This window comes from Trachurus trachurus, assembly GCF_905171665.1.
Source record: "Trachurus trachurus genome assembly, chromosome: 4".
Classification (NCBI taxonomy): Eukaryota; Metazoa; Chordata; class Actinopteri; order Carangiformes; family Carangidae; genus Trachurus; species Trachurus trachurus.
Window position 1 is genome coordinate 2,918,657 of NC_139898.1, and position 13,927 is coordinate 2,932,583.

The 13,927-nt window shown below is 44.9% G+C and overlaps 1 protein-coding gene across 9 annotated transcripts in view; it reads left to right on the plus strand.

Moving 5' to 3' along the window:
* fryl (furry homolog, like) overlaps positions 1–13,927 on the plus strand; it is an 88,728-nt gene that overhangs the window by 3,643 nt on the left and 71,158 nt on the right. For 3 of the 9 annotated variants that reach the window (XM_083970617.1, XM_083970622.1, XM_083970625.1), the window contains exons 1-2: positions 6,878–7,306; positions 9,762–9,827. In XM_083970617.1, coding sequence (XP_083826743.1) covers positions 7,096–7,306; positions 9,762–9,827 — 277 coding nt within the window. In that variant the 5' untranslated portion in view covers positions 6,878–7,095. Of the gene's footprint in view, positions 1–1,437; positions 1,509–6,872; positions 7,307–9,761; positions 9,828–13,927 lie in introns of those variants that run through there. The other 6 variants (XM_083970623.1, XM_083970618.1, XM_083970620.1 and 3 more) reach the window with 4 other exon arrangements.

Genomic DNA, 13,927 nt, shown 5'->3' on the forward strand with positions numbered 1-13,927 from the left:
AAACGCATGATGTTCAAACCCGCTCAGATCTGGAAATGCACCCGATCGTTTGAGGAATTAGCGAGCTGTGTGGAAATAGATATGTTTTAGCAATACAGAGAGATGCACAGGCTTAAATATAGAGCAGGAGGCTCAGTCTGTGGCTGTATCTGCTACAGCGCTCAGGATGTGCACAGGGTTTGGCTTACCCTTTTTTCTGTGGTCACACTTTTTTTTTGTTTTTTGGAGTCGCTGAGCTGGAGCAGGAAGTCAGATGTATTATTCACAGGTCTGTCAGCATGAGAAGTGAGTGACTGCGTCTGAGAATTTTTTTCTCTTTCGTTTTGCTTGCGCTTGTGGTGGGTGGATATGTGCGATTTCGTGTCTCTGTGACATGACTTTTGGGCTGTCATGCGACACTGCGTTGCCTTTTTTGTTTCATTTTGTTTAGACTCGATATCTTTGCTGACCTGTTCTCACAATCTTGTCAGCGGAGCTCGAATGGAAGTTCTCACACCTCAACTTCTCTGTCCCGCTGCTGTCTGAGTGGCTTGTTCTTCCTTCCTTTGTTCGCCAACTGTTTGATAATGGGTGATGAGTCTCACGCCTCCTGCACCGTCTTCATTTATCTCCGCCGTCGGTGTAAAAGTTATGAAAATATTAGGCTCACTCACACATTATGACCTGCCTCTAAGAGGAGGCCCTTTGCAGCCATTGCAATGATATACTAGAAAAAGAAAGCATTTCCTGCAGAAAATGCGTGTGAATGCTGAAAACAGCTGAATGCTAATGCTGAAGGAGCTGAAGAAATTATTGAAACAATGTTGAATTAGCTGAAGGAAATGCTGACGCTAAAGCTGAAAATTATTTTTTAAAAAATACTAACAACTATAACTTCCAATCTGGGTGATGATCTTCATTTATCTCCGCTGTCGGTGTAAAAATTATGAAAACGTTAGGCTCACTCACACATGTAAGATTATTACCTGCCTCTAAGAGGAGGCCCTTTGCAGCCATCGCAATGATAAACTAGAAGGAATGTACAGTTTTGGAAAGCACTGGTCACTTATGTAACTGCCTCTTGGATGTAGTGTGTAATCTTCAGATTATTACTCCGCTCAGGAGGAGGTTTTAATCCAGTCTCGGTACAGAGCAAACCAGACTGAAGCCAACAGTAGGTTGATCTATCACACACTGTCAAATAGTACATTTTCCATTACAGCTGTATGGTTGCACAGGATGCTGTTCTGTGCATTTCCTATGTCAGCAAGAGGGTTTTGAGACAAGTATTGAAAGATTATATTTCCATGGCTACTGGTCATATTCTTTGATGAGTTAAATCCTAAAGTTCACATTAAAAGAGGATATGTTGTACTTAGGAATATGCCAGACAAAGCTGGTCTGTGTCCGTCTCTTCTTGTTCCCTAAAAGACAATATTTCTTTTCTCTGTGTTTCAGATTCTTGTGCAGTGAAATTGTGGACCCTCCTTTCTCTTTCCAGTTCCAGACCCTGCTCTATGGCCTTTAAGGTATGCCACATCGGTTTAACTGGGTTGTGTTCCTCTGTGTACACTGCGGGTTAAGTTTTTTAAAGAACCTCCAAGCTAAGTAGTGTGGGAATCAAACGGGTGTTGGATTAATCTCTTTGCTTGTTTTGCTGAATTCTGAAAGAGCAGAAGTTTTTTCTTTTTCACTGGCGTGTAGTTTTTCTACCTCAACTTGGATACACTCATGCATGATACAGTCATGGTGGTAGAATATTCTACTCTGACATGTTATACAGGAGCCTGTTGTGGCTTAAAGTTTGAAAAGGTGTTTCCATCTCCTGGTAGAACTTTAGATGTGTATGTAATGTCTTTTTAGCAGATGTCCTGTATAGGATGCATTCCTTTTTTACCTGGTGAGGCAAGGCTACTGGGTTGTCAGAGCAAAGAAGCTTTCTTTTTATACATCGCATCACTGTCACTCAATAGTTTCAGTTTTTATGAAAGAAAAAATCGAGAAAGAAGACAGCCATGTATCTAAATGAAATTATGAACTTTTAATAGACAGATTATGCTGTTGTAGTTTGCAAAAGCCAGTGTCAGAAGGAAGGGACTGAGTGTGTTTATGTCCTATTGAATAGTTTTTTCCACCACTGATTTAATAGACTTTAAATAATACCCTGAAAAATCTGTTAAACATACACCATCATCATCATGTTTTCATGTCCATACACCACACCTGAGCAGCAAACTGTGACAGCTGCTGCATTCAGTCATATATGGCATATATAAGCAGCCTGTCATTAATCAGAAAATAACTAGGCTATATGTTAACATCCTATAAACACAACATTGTTCCTTCCAGCTGAAGTTCCGGTCTCCACCCTCGGAAAAAACGAGGATAAAAATGACCGTCAGTGTTGCTTCAGCAAAGATTTGTGAAAATGTGGTGAAGTTACATGAAGCTGGTGCTCCACAACTGTTTTGGCATGTCACAGTCTTTGGGAGGTTAGACTTAGAATGATACTTGGTCAGGGAAGAAGAAAAGAGGATTTCGATGCAGGTCCGGTCGGGTCACATTCTCGCATTCTTTACTGGTGACAACCAAGTTCTCTGCGGGTCGCGTCACAGCTGTCAATCAGGACTTGGCAGAACTAGCTTTATCTCTTTGTGTAGTGTGTGAACCTTAGAGGAAGCCTTTTTCCTTCCTGTTGCATATTGACAAACTCAACATGTGGGGCAACCAGACATTAAAAGTAGCGCAACCTTTCACCCACACTGCAGACGACACAGAGGCAGGGATGGAGACCAGGGAGGACTTCTCCCCTGGAGTTGACAACAACAACTATGTTCGTAGCACTGAGAGAGTGTCATCACTACCTATTAGCATCCTTCATCACACCACCTGTTCAGTTAGTTTATTCATGCAGAAAAGCTACATTTTCAACTTCTCCCATCCACCGTGGCCTGTTTAACACAAATTCAACGCGCTATCATTATGCTAATAGTGAACTTTCTGTACATGTAGACTGCAGCTTCATTTGCCACAGACGTTTGTAAACCTCTGACTACAGGCTGAGAGAACAGCAGTGTTACCTGCAGTAGAGGGAGGATGACTGATAGTGACCTTTAGCTGTGCTCATCAGGCAGCTGCACTCAGCAAAACTCTACATGTGTGCACTTGAATATTTGTTATGTATCGTAAGACATGCAGTCGATATTGAGCAGTGCACATTTTTTTCCCTTATCTTGCAGAGCTAATAAAAAGTCAAAGAAGGTGGACAACATAGCAATATGCAATCAGTTTATTGAAGCTGTGAGGAGGAGAGGGTATATTGTAGACAGAAAGCAAAATGTGTGATCACACGTACATGTGTGACTCGAAATCGTTTGTAGTTGTCAGATCAAAGGGGCTGTCGAGGGATGTAAGTCTGACAACATAAACCATACTGAGTGCAAACCTTAAATAACCTTACTGAAAGTGTAGAACTGTGTGTCACATTACACAAGTATGAGTGGCACTGTGTCCATGCTTAATAATACTGCAAAAAAGAATATGTACGGTATGTACCTCTTTAAGTTGATGTGTGCTGTCTACATTGATAATGTTTGGGTTTCTAACAGCCAGAATTTAGAGCCACACCAACTCAGTTGCACAAAGGTAACGAAACGGATAAATATGCAAATAATGATTTCTGGTTTCATTATTTCAGGTTTCACTTGAGGCAGGATAGTACAGTAGCCTTCAAAGTGTGGTGCCTGTTTGCACCATTAGGGGGCAGTGCAGCTTTGTTTTGATGTTCCTCCTACCTGCCATGGTCCTGGGACCGTTGTTTACTGACATCCAGTGGTGGCCTAGCACTTCAGAATTATGCACACCCCAGAGTTATCAAAATAACTGCTTTTAGGCCCGAGTGTTGACAGTGAACAGACCAGCCCCCCCCCCCCCCCCCCCCCTCAGCTGACTGCAGAACGGACCCTGACTTCTGGGCCCCAGCCCATGAGTTTTCCTGTTTTCTCCTGCTTGAAAGCAGAACAAGGCAGAGGCGGGCGGGACCCAGAATGCCATAGGAACGCTGCACATTGTTCCCAGAGCTTCCTCTTCCACATTCCTGGGTTGATAGGGATCTGGGCCTCCTGTGCAGGGGTATTGTTCTAACTCAGCAGCACCACAGACCTGGCCCCAGCAAACCACAGCTGCCTTCGCTGACCATTGTGGTGCTCGGGCCTAGTGATGGCTATCTTTACCTCATCAGTCACCCCCTCCCTCCCTCTCTCTCTCTCTCTCTCTCTCTCTCTCTCTCTCTCTCTCTCTCTCTCTCTCTCTCTCTCTCTCTCTCTCTCTCTCTCTCTCTCTCTCTCTCTGACTCATTTAGTGATTCTGGCCGAGATCTGCTGCCTCAGCCTCTCTGCATCTTTGCTTGGGCCTCAGTCTTGCACTATGCCAACGAATGTCTCTCCTTGCAACTTTAAGGATATTCTTTCTCCTGTGCCTGATAGATAAGGACTTTTTTTATGTTTTCAGTAATAGAATATGGTCTACACAATATTGTTCCAATAAATTTTTCTCCCATTTTTTTTTCAAGCTGGCCGCATTTCTGATTACAACTAGAACCAACCATTTGGCAATATTATTCCTAATATTAATTACAACGATACATATTATGGAGCTCTTTCCAACTCTGGACACATAAACAATACAAATGAATTCCTTTGCTGTAGTAGGAGTCAACAATACAGGATCTGCTGCTCTGGCACCAGTGCAACCAGAATAGTTGTTCAATCAGCAATGGAACTATCAAGCTAGCGCCGGCGTCATTGTTTTAGCCCCGCGCTCTTGTTAGCACGGCTAGGACCTCCGTTCACCTATGTTATGCGGCTGTCTCTCTATTGTAACAGTGTAAAACTGGGGTTTAACAGTTCATAATGCACTTTTATGATCAGAGAACTAAGTACATTCCATTTATCAAAACCTCTGACAGCCTGGGAGTGATTTCTGAGCCTGTGAGCCAGACGCCGACTCTAAGAAGGTTGCTGGTGGTTTGCCATGAAATCTTGCTGACCGTTTTCGTTTTCACCTCAGCCTGTCAGTAAAATTTCTACTGTTTGTTTGTGGTGTTTGACGTGTTTTCTGCCAGCCGGCCTCTAGAGGGCAGAGTTCTGGGAAAACTATGGCGCTGTATTTTTTTTTAATTTTCCCTGCATTTTTGTAGTTCTTCTGCACACCTGGCATGGTGCTGTGTAAATGTTATAAAAAGAGTAATAGTTTGAATTAATAGATAACTGCACTGTTTTTTTTATATAGTTGTTGGACAAATCTCAAAGATTGAGTGGTGATTTTTGTCTCTCTCCTCTCAGACTCTTTACATGTATACTGAAACTATTACATCATCTCACTGACATGTTCACACACTGCAGTGGAGGGTGTAAGCACTTCCTTCAAAAGCTTCTGACCACACTTACTGGTCTTACACTTAATAGTTGTTTGAGATCGGATTAAATAATGTTGAATATAAGTTACTCCAACTTGAAAACACAATGTCATCCATTGTTCTGCATTATTACAGTAACTTGAACGGCTTAAGATATGTGTGGAAAAATATGTCTCCGTGTTGTGGTGCAAGAACACTAAACAATGCATGGACTTCCTCTGCTCTTTAATGAGCCATCTCTATAGTGAAGTGGTTCTGTTTTTCAAAATAATAGTCTCTCTCTGTGTCAGATGGACAGCGTGCATACACCCTGTCCTGTGTGAACTGCCGACAGTAGCACCGTATCCCTACCAACCCTTTCACATTACACCAAGTTGCTTAAATCAATACAAATTCCTCATGACATAATAAAATAAGTATTATTTGATTTGTGCTGTATTGCTCGTTCCTTTATTGTGGTGCATAGTTAATGATGACTCAGCAGAAAATGGCCACCTTAGAGGTGATTTCACAGTTTGCTTCACACTGCTGCCACAATCATCTTTTATTTTTTGTGTGTGAGTGTGAGAGCTTTGTGTTTGCCGTGGAGGAAGACTTGACTTGTGTTTGTGCTTTACTGGCCTTTTTTGTTTTTTATTTTTTTATTTTTTTTTGCTCTCAGTCCCAGAGAGCAGCAAACTGATGATTTCTTTAGGCAGCAAGCTTTCATGGGAGTCAGCACAGCACAGCACAGTCCCCCTCACTCCTCAGCCAGGGATGTTTGGAAGGGTTTGAGTTTGCTGCAGGTACAAGCTGTGCAGCCAAGCAGAGCACAGCAGTCTGTCATCACCCCCCCTTTTCACAGACCCCATCACTTTACTCACTCTGCTCCTCTTCATAATAGCGCAGCGCAGTTCAGCAGCAAGTGAAATCAAAGGGAGGGGCGATCTTGTTACACCAAGCAAGTTGGTAAGAAAAGAAACATGCAATTGTTTGTGCGTGAATGCTAACGAGGAGCACCGTCCTGACAATGATAAGGACTATCAGCGCAGGCAGACATGCCAGTGTGGTCATCTTGCAGCTTTCCTACTTCTTCCAGCGTCTGTCAATCTGCTTCCTCCTCTCTCGCTCTCTTAAACCGGCGAGCAAGGCAAGCCAGCAGGGTGTGGCTGGTGTCGTCTCTGTTGTGATTGGCCGGTGGCCCGGGCTTGTGTTATCTCCTGTGGAACATGTTCTAGTCCCACCCCAGATAGTGCCTGGCACTCGCACGTAGCCCTGCCCACTACACAATTACATCACGACCCATGAAAAGTGCCATGTCTGTTTTGCCTCTTGGCTCAGTCTGAGCAGACAGGTAACGTCGCAGCGTGGGAGGTCTCTCGCTGTCACCCCGGCTGTAGCTGTAGCTGCAGCACAACAGCTTCTCCTACTACCAGTCAGTCCAGACAAACAGCTTCACAGAGCACTGACAGGTGAAGTCTCTTCTGTTCTGTAAGGGCAGATCTCATGGCCCACGCGTACAAGCCCTGGCAGCGAGCGACTGTGTAACCGCTGGCGTGGAGGTGGAGGTATATCGGCCGGGAACGGATCCCGTTGTGTGCGTGTGCGTGATCGTCTGTAAATGGGGCAGATGTGGCGGACGGATTTGTATGGGAGTACGGCACGGCACGGGCTGTCGGGCCACGCACCTGAGTGAAAGACAAGAGAAAGTCTAGAGGAGTATGGAGTTCCTGAAGAGCCTGGTCCCGGCTGTCATCTCGGGGGACGGGCCCTCCGACCATGGGGGGGCCTTGCCCAGGGAGACGGGCCCTCGGCTCCTTCGCATGAAGCGCCTGGGCCTGCTGGCCATGGGTCAGACCATTGAGGAAGACGTGGTTCATCCGGTGACGGGCTCCTCCAGGCCTGCTCACAGTAACCGAGCGCGCCTCAAAGGTACATCTACAGCAGCTCTAATCACCTGCACTGATTTTTTTGTTTTCTTAATGCTTCTCTGCTAATTAATCAGGTTAACTTAAGCCAGACTTATTTTTTAAGCTAAGTTTAAGCTAAGCTTTATTAACATGTAACCAAAAGTCAGCCTCACTGCCACCCCCCATGTGCAGTGCGCACATCTGTGTTGTGCTTCTCTCATCGCACATGTACATGCAAACATGTGAACGGACAAGATGCAGATCAACAGAGCACATGAGTTCAGTCTGCAGATGACAGCACAGTCCCTGATAGATGATTAATTACACACTAGATGTTTCATATCTTTTGGGCATTAACTTCCCTTACGGTGCACAGAGCGACGCTTTTGTCAGGAGAAAGAACAAAGTTTGTTTGCATGAGATAATGTAGGGCAGGTGTTGGCACTGATTCAACTTAAAGAAAACCTAGAGGTGGAGTGGTTAGTGCAGATAAACATCATGGTCATTGTTTGGCCTGGTTAACCAAACCACCCGCTTCAAACAGAGACCTCAACAACAATATTTAACGGCAGCACCCAGACAGAGCTGAATGGAGGCTGTTGCTGTGGGACGCCTGAGTGAAGGTACCAGCATCCCGCACCGGCTGGAGGAAGCAGAGAAGGAAATGATGACGACTTTAAGATTCTTACTTTTGATATTCATTCTGCCCGTTGCTCCTAGATTGAACCATGTGATCCTCATGGCTTCCCCTGTGATCCACATGTTTAATACATATTATTAAGGATGCACCGATCCCGCTTTTTCAGCCCTAATGTCGATACTGATACTTGGTCGATACCCGACACCGATCCAATACCACTGTTGCAGTGTGGAAGAGAGTGAAGGCAACCTTGTCACTCTGTGTTTGCTGCTGGACACGTGAGCAGCACGTGTCACAAACATAGAATTGAAATGATCAGATCGGCGTCATGGATCAGCCTCATTATCTGATACCTGATCTAGGTATTTAGTTGATATTTGGGGCGATATCCGATCTTAAAGGGATAGTTCAACATTTTGGCAAATTGGCCCATTGCTATAATCCCTATAGTCATAGCAGTAGGTTCGTTACCATTAATTGTCGGTGCAAGCTGTTTTGAGATCGGTGGAGCAGAGCCGTGAGCTGCTCAGAGCTATGCTACGGAGGCTAATGTGACCTGCACATTCACCACGCTATGAGAACAGAACAGAACGTTATGAGACAGAGTTCTTTAGAGGTAAATGCAGAGACTGCTTGATGAAAAACTGCTCCCGACGGGAACGAGCATCAGCGATTTTGCATGAATTTACCTCCAAACAACTCCATCTCGTAACGTTACGTTACGTGGTGAATGTGCAGGTCACAACTCCACCAGAGCGTTTTGGAGTTGTTGGATTGTGTATTTGATGAGTTTAATGAGGGAAACCAAGAAATCCCATGAGCCTCCGTAGCGTAGCTCTGAGCAGCTCGCGGCTCTGCTCCGCCGTTCTAAAAATATCTTGCACCGACAATTAAAAGTAACGAACCTACTGCTATGACTATAGGGATTATGGCAATGGGCCAATTTTCCGGATTAGTGTGTCCCTATGTATTACTGTTATTTTCCATCCATGTAGTTTCCTCTGTGAAAGGTCGTAGCGACGTCATGTCAAGCTAAAATAATCCAGCAACATCTTCAAGCTCCTCCTGTGACACCCCGCAGCGTTCCCAGGTCTTCTTTAGGAGGACGAGTGTGTTGACATCTCTTGATGCCGCCTCGCTGTTGCGTCAAAGGAAAGCTGAGATGCAGGTTCTGTTTTCGTAACGCTGATCTATTCCGCATGAGATTTATATTTAGGCAAAAAAACAAAAACGCAAATAAACAAAAGAATAAACAATCCCTCTGCGGAAGCTATATGAAAAGTCTGTTGAGTGTTACTTCTGAGCATCACTTCTGCTGACAGCGTTAATCCACAGATGGAAGCGGACTGTTTTCTCTTTGGATACAGTAGTTAAAGGTTTAGCAGACGCGTGTACTACACATACAAATTGTGAGTGCGTGCAGGGCAGCCAGTTTGCACCAGCAGTGGGGTGAGGACTCGTCATCAGCCTCTCTGTGTATTTTCTTTGCAGAGCTACCTGTCAGAGCACGCTTGCTCCCTGTTTGCTCATGGCTAAAGCATGACTCAGCTTGCCCTCGTGCTGTACTCACCTAGCCTGTTAGCTTCTCAGAATAAGCCCCATCAGCTCATTAAACTAACCCACACTAACAGTGAGAGATTTTTTTTTTTTTTTACTTCACTTTGGAGCATTGTTGAGCTGTGAGGATAGATGATGTGTTCATGTGCGCGTTTGTGTCGAGCTAAGAGAGATGGATACGATGATGACATTTACACCAGAAAAAGTCAGTGAGATGACCAGACTGGGGAAAACTGTTTTCAATACTTTCCTTTCTGTCTTTTCTTTCTTTTCCAACTAGGAAACATCCGACATTTTAGAAAAGTCTCCTTTTTACATCATGCTGGTGGTGTCAGGGGTCACGATGGTGAGTTGTGTGATGAAAGAGGTGATGTGATCACTTCCAGTAGCCGAGGTAAGGAGGAGTGCGTTGGAAAAGGTACAGCGGCGCTGCGTTGGTTACCTCGGGGATTATTTGCCCTGTGTTTGAGACGAGAGCCGAGCACCACTCCCTTGTTGCAGAACTGGCAGAGCCTGAGTTGGTTTTTAAGGTGGTGCTGCTCTTTTCTTTCTGTCATCCGTCTCTGTTTGCACACGGTGACATCAGCAAGTAGCTGGATGTACAGCTGGGGTTTTTTTTTTTGGGAAGGGTTTGATCAGTGTTTGGTTAATGGGCGTAGCAGATTTCCTGTTTGTGATATTGGGAGTGTTCGGGAGCATGTGACAGAACATGACTGTGCACCATGGAACGAAAAAATGTGTATGTGATTTTTTTTTTTTTTGGGTCTGAGCAGCAGTCTGCAGGGTGTGTATCCAGACCCAGACGGGGCCTCGGCAAACTTATTCATCTCCTTTCTTAAATGGTTATTAGCCAACTGTGGTGAAACAAACCTCGTAATGGTGCAGCTGACTGTGCACTTAGTGGGGATATGGTGTCATAGCTGTGAAGACTAATGCCATGAATCACTGTTAGTGCTTTTTTTTTTTTTTTTCCTCCAACCAGCTTAGCCCCCCCGCCGCCCCCCCTCCCTCCACGATGAACAAGTTGAAGACGGCTCTCATGTGAAGAAGAGCTATGAGTAATGTGCTGACCTCCTGCTACCCGGTGTTAAGAGGAGCTTTAATTCACATTTGCACAATGTTCTGCTCTGTCGTTCCATGGAGACTCCGGAGCCGTCTGACCCCCCCCCCCCCCCAAGAATGAGTCTTTGCTGAAATGAGTTACCTCCCTTGATTTGCCAGGCAAATCTGAGGAATGACTTTGCTCGCTCTCGGCGCGACCGGAGGGGGGAAAAAAGTCCTCTCATTGAGTTCCAGTGCGTCTGCGCCTTGTGCAAGGAGTTATTTATAAAAGGGCGCGATTATTCCATCCTACAGCCGTACAGCATTATATCATCCAAGTTGGCCCAGTCATCTTTTTTTTTTTTTTTGTGAAAGAGGTTTAAAAGCCTATTAAGTGCACAGACTTTGTTTCTTGCTAATTATTTGCAGGAGGTTTTGAAATAGCTGGTCCCCGGCCGACTCCGGGGAGAGCTAGAAAGTGTGTGGGGCTGTGCAGGTTGAGCCGTGCTGCATAGTGCATACCCCAGACTGCCGTGATGGATCTAAATGGCGTGTCCTCTCTCCAGCCCAGGCACCACCGGGGAGGTCAGGGATTGAATTACAGCTCCTATCGATTATTGTTCCCACCACTGCCCTTCAGAGAGGCCAGAACAGGAAATGCATCCTCCACCCTGTGGGCTCCTGGGAGGAACAGCTCCCCGATACACTCTCTCTTTCTCTCTGTCTCTCTCTGCACAGTCTGGACCACCGACTGTCAGTCACTGCTCCTACTTTGTGAATGGAGCTCCAATAACTCACCAGGGTTGTGCATTTAGCGGGGGATTATTTGATCAGTGAGCTCTTCTTTCCAGGAAGTCAAGTCATAATGTTGTTTATTTGAAGTCCTCAACTTACGTCAGCTGCGTTGGACACGAGCTCTCGGCTCTAATGTTCCCAGAGACTTGCTGTTGTCGGTTATTCCTCGGCATTCCTGCAACAATAAAGCTGGTTGACAGAAAACAGTCCATGTCAAGGTCCCCGCTCGCCGTTAAAGATAAAGATAGGGATCAAAATATAAACTCTGATTCTGTGTACACATGCAGATGACCGTCTTAAAGGCTGTTTTAGCTCATCTGAAGTACTTCTTACATGAAGAGAAAAGTTCACGATCCTTGGTAAAAATGCTTATTGAGGGGCGGTACGTGGCGCAGTGGTTAAAGCGGCCGCCCCATGTAGAGGCTACAGTCCTCAACGCAGGCGTCCCCGGTTCGAATCCCGCGTTGGGCAGACCTTTCCTGCATGTCATTCCCGCTCTCTCTGCCTCCCCCTTTCCTGTCTCACTATGCACTATCAAATAAAGGCAAAAACACCAAAAAATATACTTAAAAAAAAAAAAATGCTTATTGATCAGTCAACTGTATTTTTATTAGGGCTGACTCAAAAAAAATCGAAGCTTCGTTCGTTGCCATGGTAATCGATCATGAAGTCCGTGAACGATTTATTTATTTTTTTCTTCCTTTTTTCCTTTTTGACACCGGTTCTCATCGGCAATTGTTACATTAAAATGAGTAGGCTACTTGGCATCCTGGAAACCTGCCTCATTTTGGAGATATGCAGTGTTTGTTTGCCATTACTTCCATTATTTCCGCTACCATCGTGCATCCCCCCCCCGGTCAGACGTTACGGTCGTCGCCCCGGCCGTCGAAGCTTCGATTATGATCGGTTTTATGTCCGCGAAGCTTCGATTATCAAAATATGATAATTGGGACAGCCCTAATTTTTATGTCCATCCAAAATGTCTGAGGTTAAAGGGATACTTCACCCAAAATCGATAATTCACCAATTTTCTACTCACCGTGGAGAACTTTCAGAGTCGTCAAAACGCTTTAGGAGTTCCAGGGGGGGTCCGGCTGACAACGGATTTTCATATAATGGCGGCGGATAGAGTTCACTTTTGAATCATCCAAAACACACACTATGAAACATCCAGATACCTCCATACTGCTCGTCTGTACTGACCCAAGTGTCCTGAAGCCGCCATATGAAAAAGTTATTTGGAAAAAATAATTTGATCTCTGTTTTTATCCTTGTTGTAGCAGTAGCTCTCAGTGACTCTGTTGATGTTTGCGTGCATGTGCGAGATTTGCTGCGAGATGTTCGTTCATCGTTGTGAACCAATGGATGTATGATGGAAACACGGAAGAACTCAGAGCAAATCTCGCACAGCCACTGGGAGCTCAGTGTCAGTACAGACGAGCAGTATGGATGTGTGTTTTGGGCGATTCAATAGTGAACTCTATCCACCACCATTATATGAAAAAAAGTTGCCAGCCTGACCCCCCCTGGAACTACAAAAGCGTTTTGATAACTCTGAAAGTTCTCCAAACCCTTCCTTGGCCATGACAGTGAGAAGAAAATTGGTGAAGTATCCCTTTAATTTAGAGTCTCTTAAAACTTGAGCAGAGTTTTTTTTTTTTCGATCACCCAGAAATGGCAACATTGAAATCTCGCCAGCGCATTTGAAACGTGTAACAAAACCTCGGGAGACGTTGTCAAAAGAAAAACAGAGCGTTATGTTAATGAGTGTAACAATGTGCAGTGGGACTGTAAAGAATCTGTGTTTGTTTATCACAAGGCCCAGTTTCACAGTGGAAACCTGCATCAGGCCCGAGCAGCAGCAGCAGCAGCCAAGGCTCCACAAAGCATCTGCTTGTGTCGTGTGTTTGTTTGCAATGAGCTCTGCCTCATTTTGCATAACTTGTATAGTGGAGGACATCATGTGACGGGAGGGAGAGAGAGACAGACCGAGGGCGAGAGGGAGAGAGAAACCAAGACTAAACTAAAAAGAACACAAAGAGCATTTGTCTTGCGCAGCCTTCCCATCGCTGCTCCCCTCCCAATATTTTGCTAACAAACTTAATCCTGTGGTCCGCTGCACACTGCTTCATGTCATGTGGATCTGTTTTTTTTTTTTTTTTTTAAGTCTGTGTGAGGGCAGGAGAAGTGACCATCAACACGGGATTAAAATATCAGATGAATCGAGGGCGTGTGTGTGTGTGTGTGTGTGTGTGTGTGTGTGTGTCTCGCACAAACACAGTGGGCTGTTAGCTCCCTAATGCAGTGTGTAGTAGTGTGATTGTGTATCATTCTGTGCGTTACTATGACTGGTAGCTTTTTGGATGGAGCAATGATGTAATGCCTATGACTCCATTGGGTGTGAACGGTTGGTTGAACAAATAGATGAGCTGTGATTGGCTGATCCCAGATTAGAAACTGGTACAAAGTGCCACTAACTAACACACTGGTCCTGTAGTTTGGTGACATTTCAATGCAGTTGAAGTGTAGTTTACTTTTAGTTTTTTAGGATGTCCAGATGTAAATCAGAAATAGAATTTTTTTTTTACAGTTTTGGGGGTAGAGATGAAT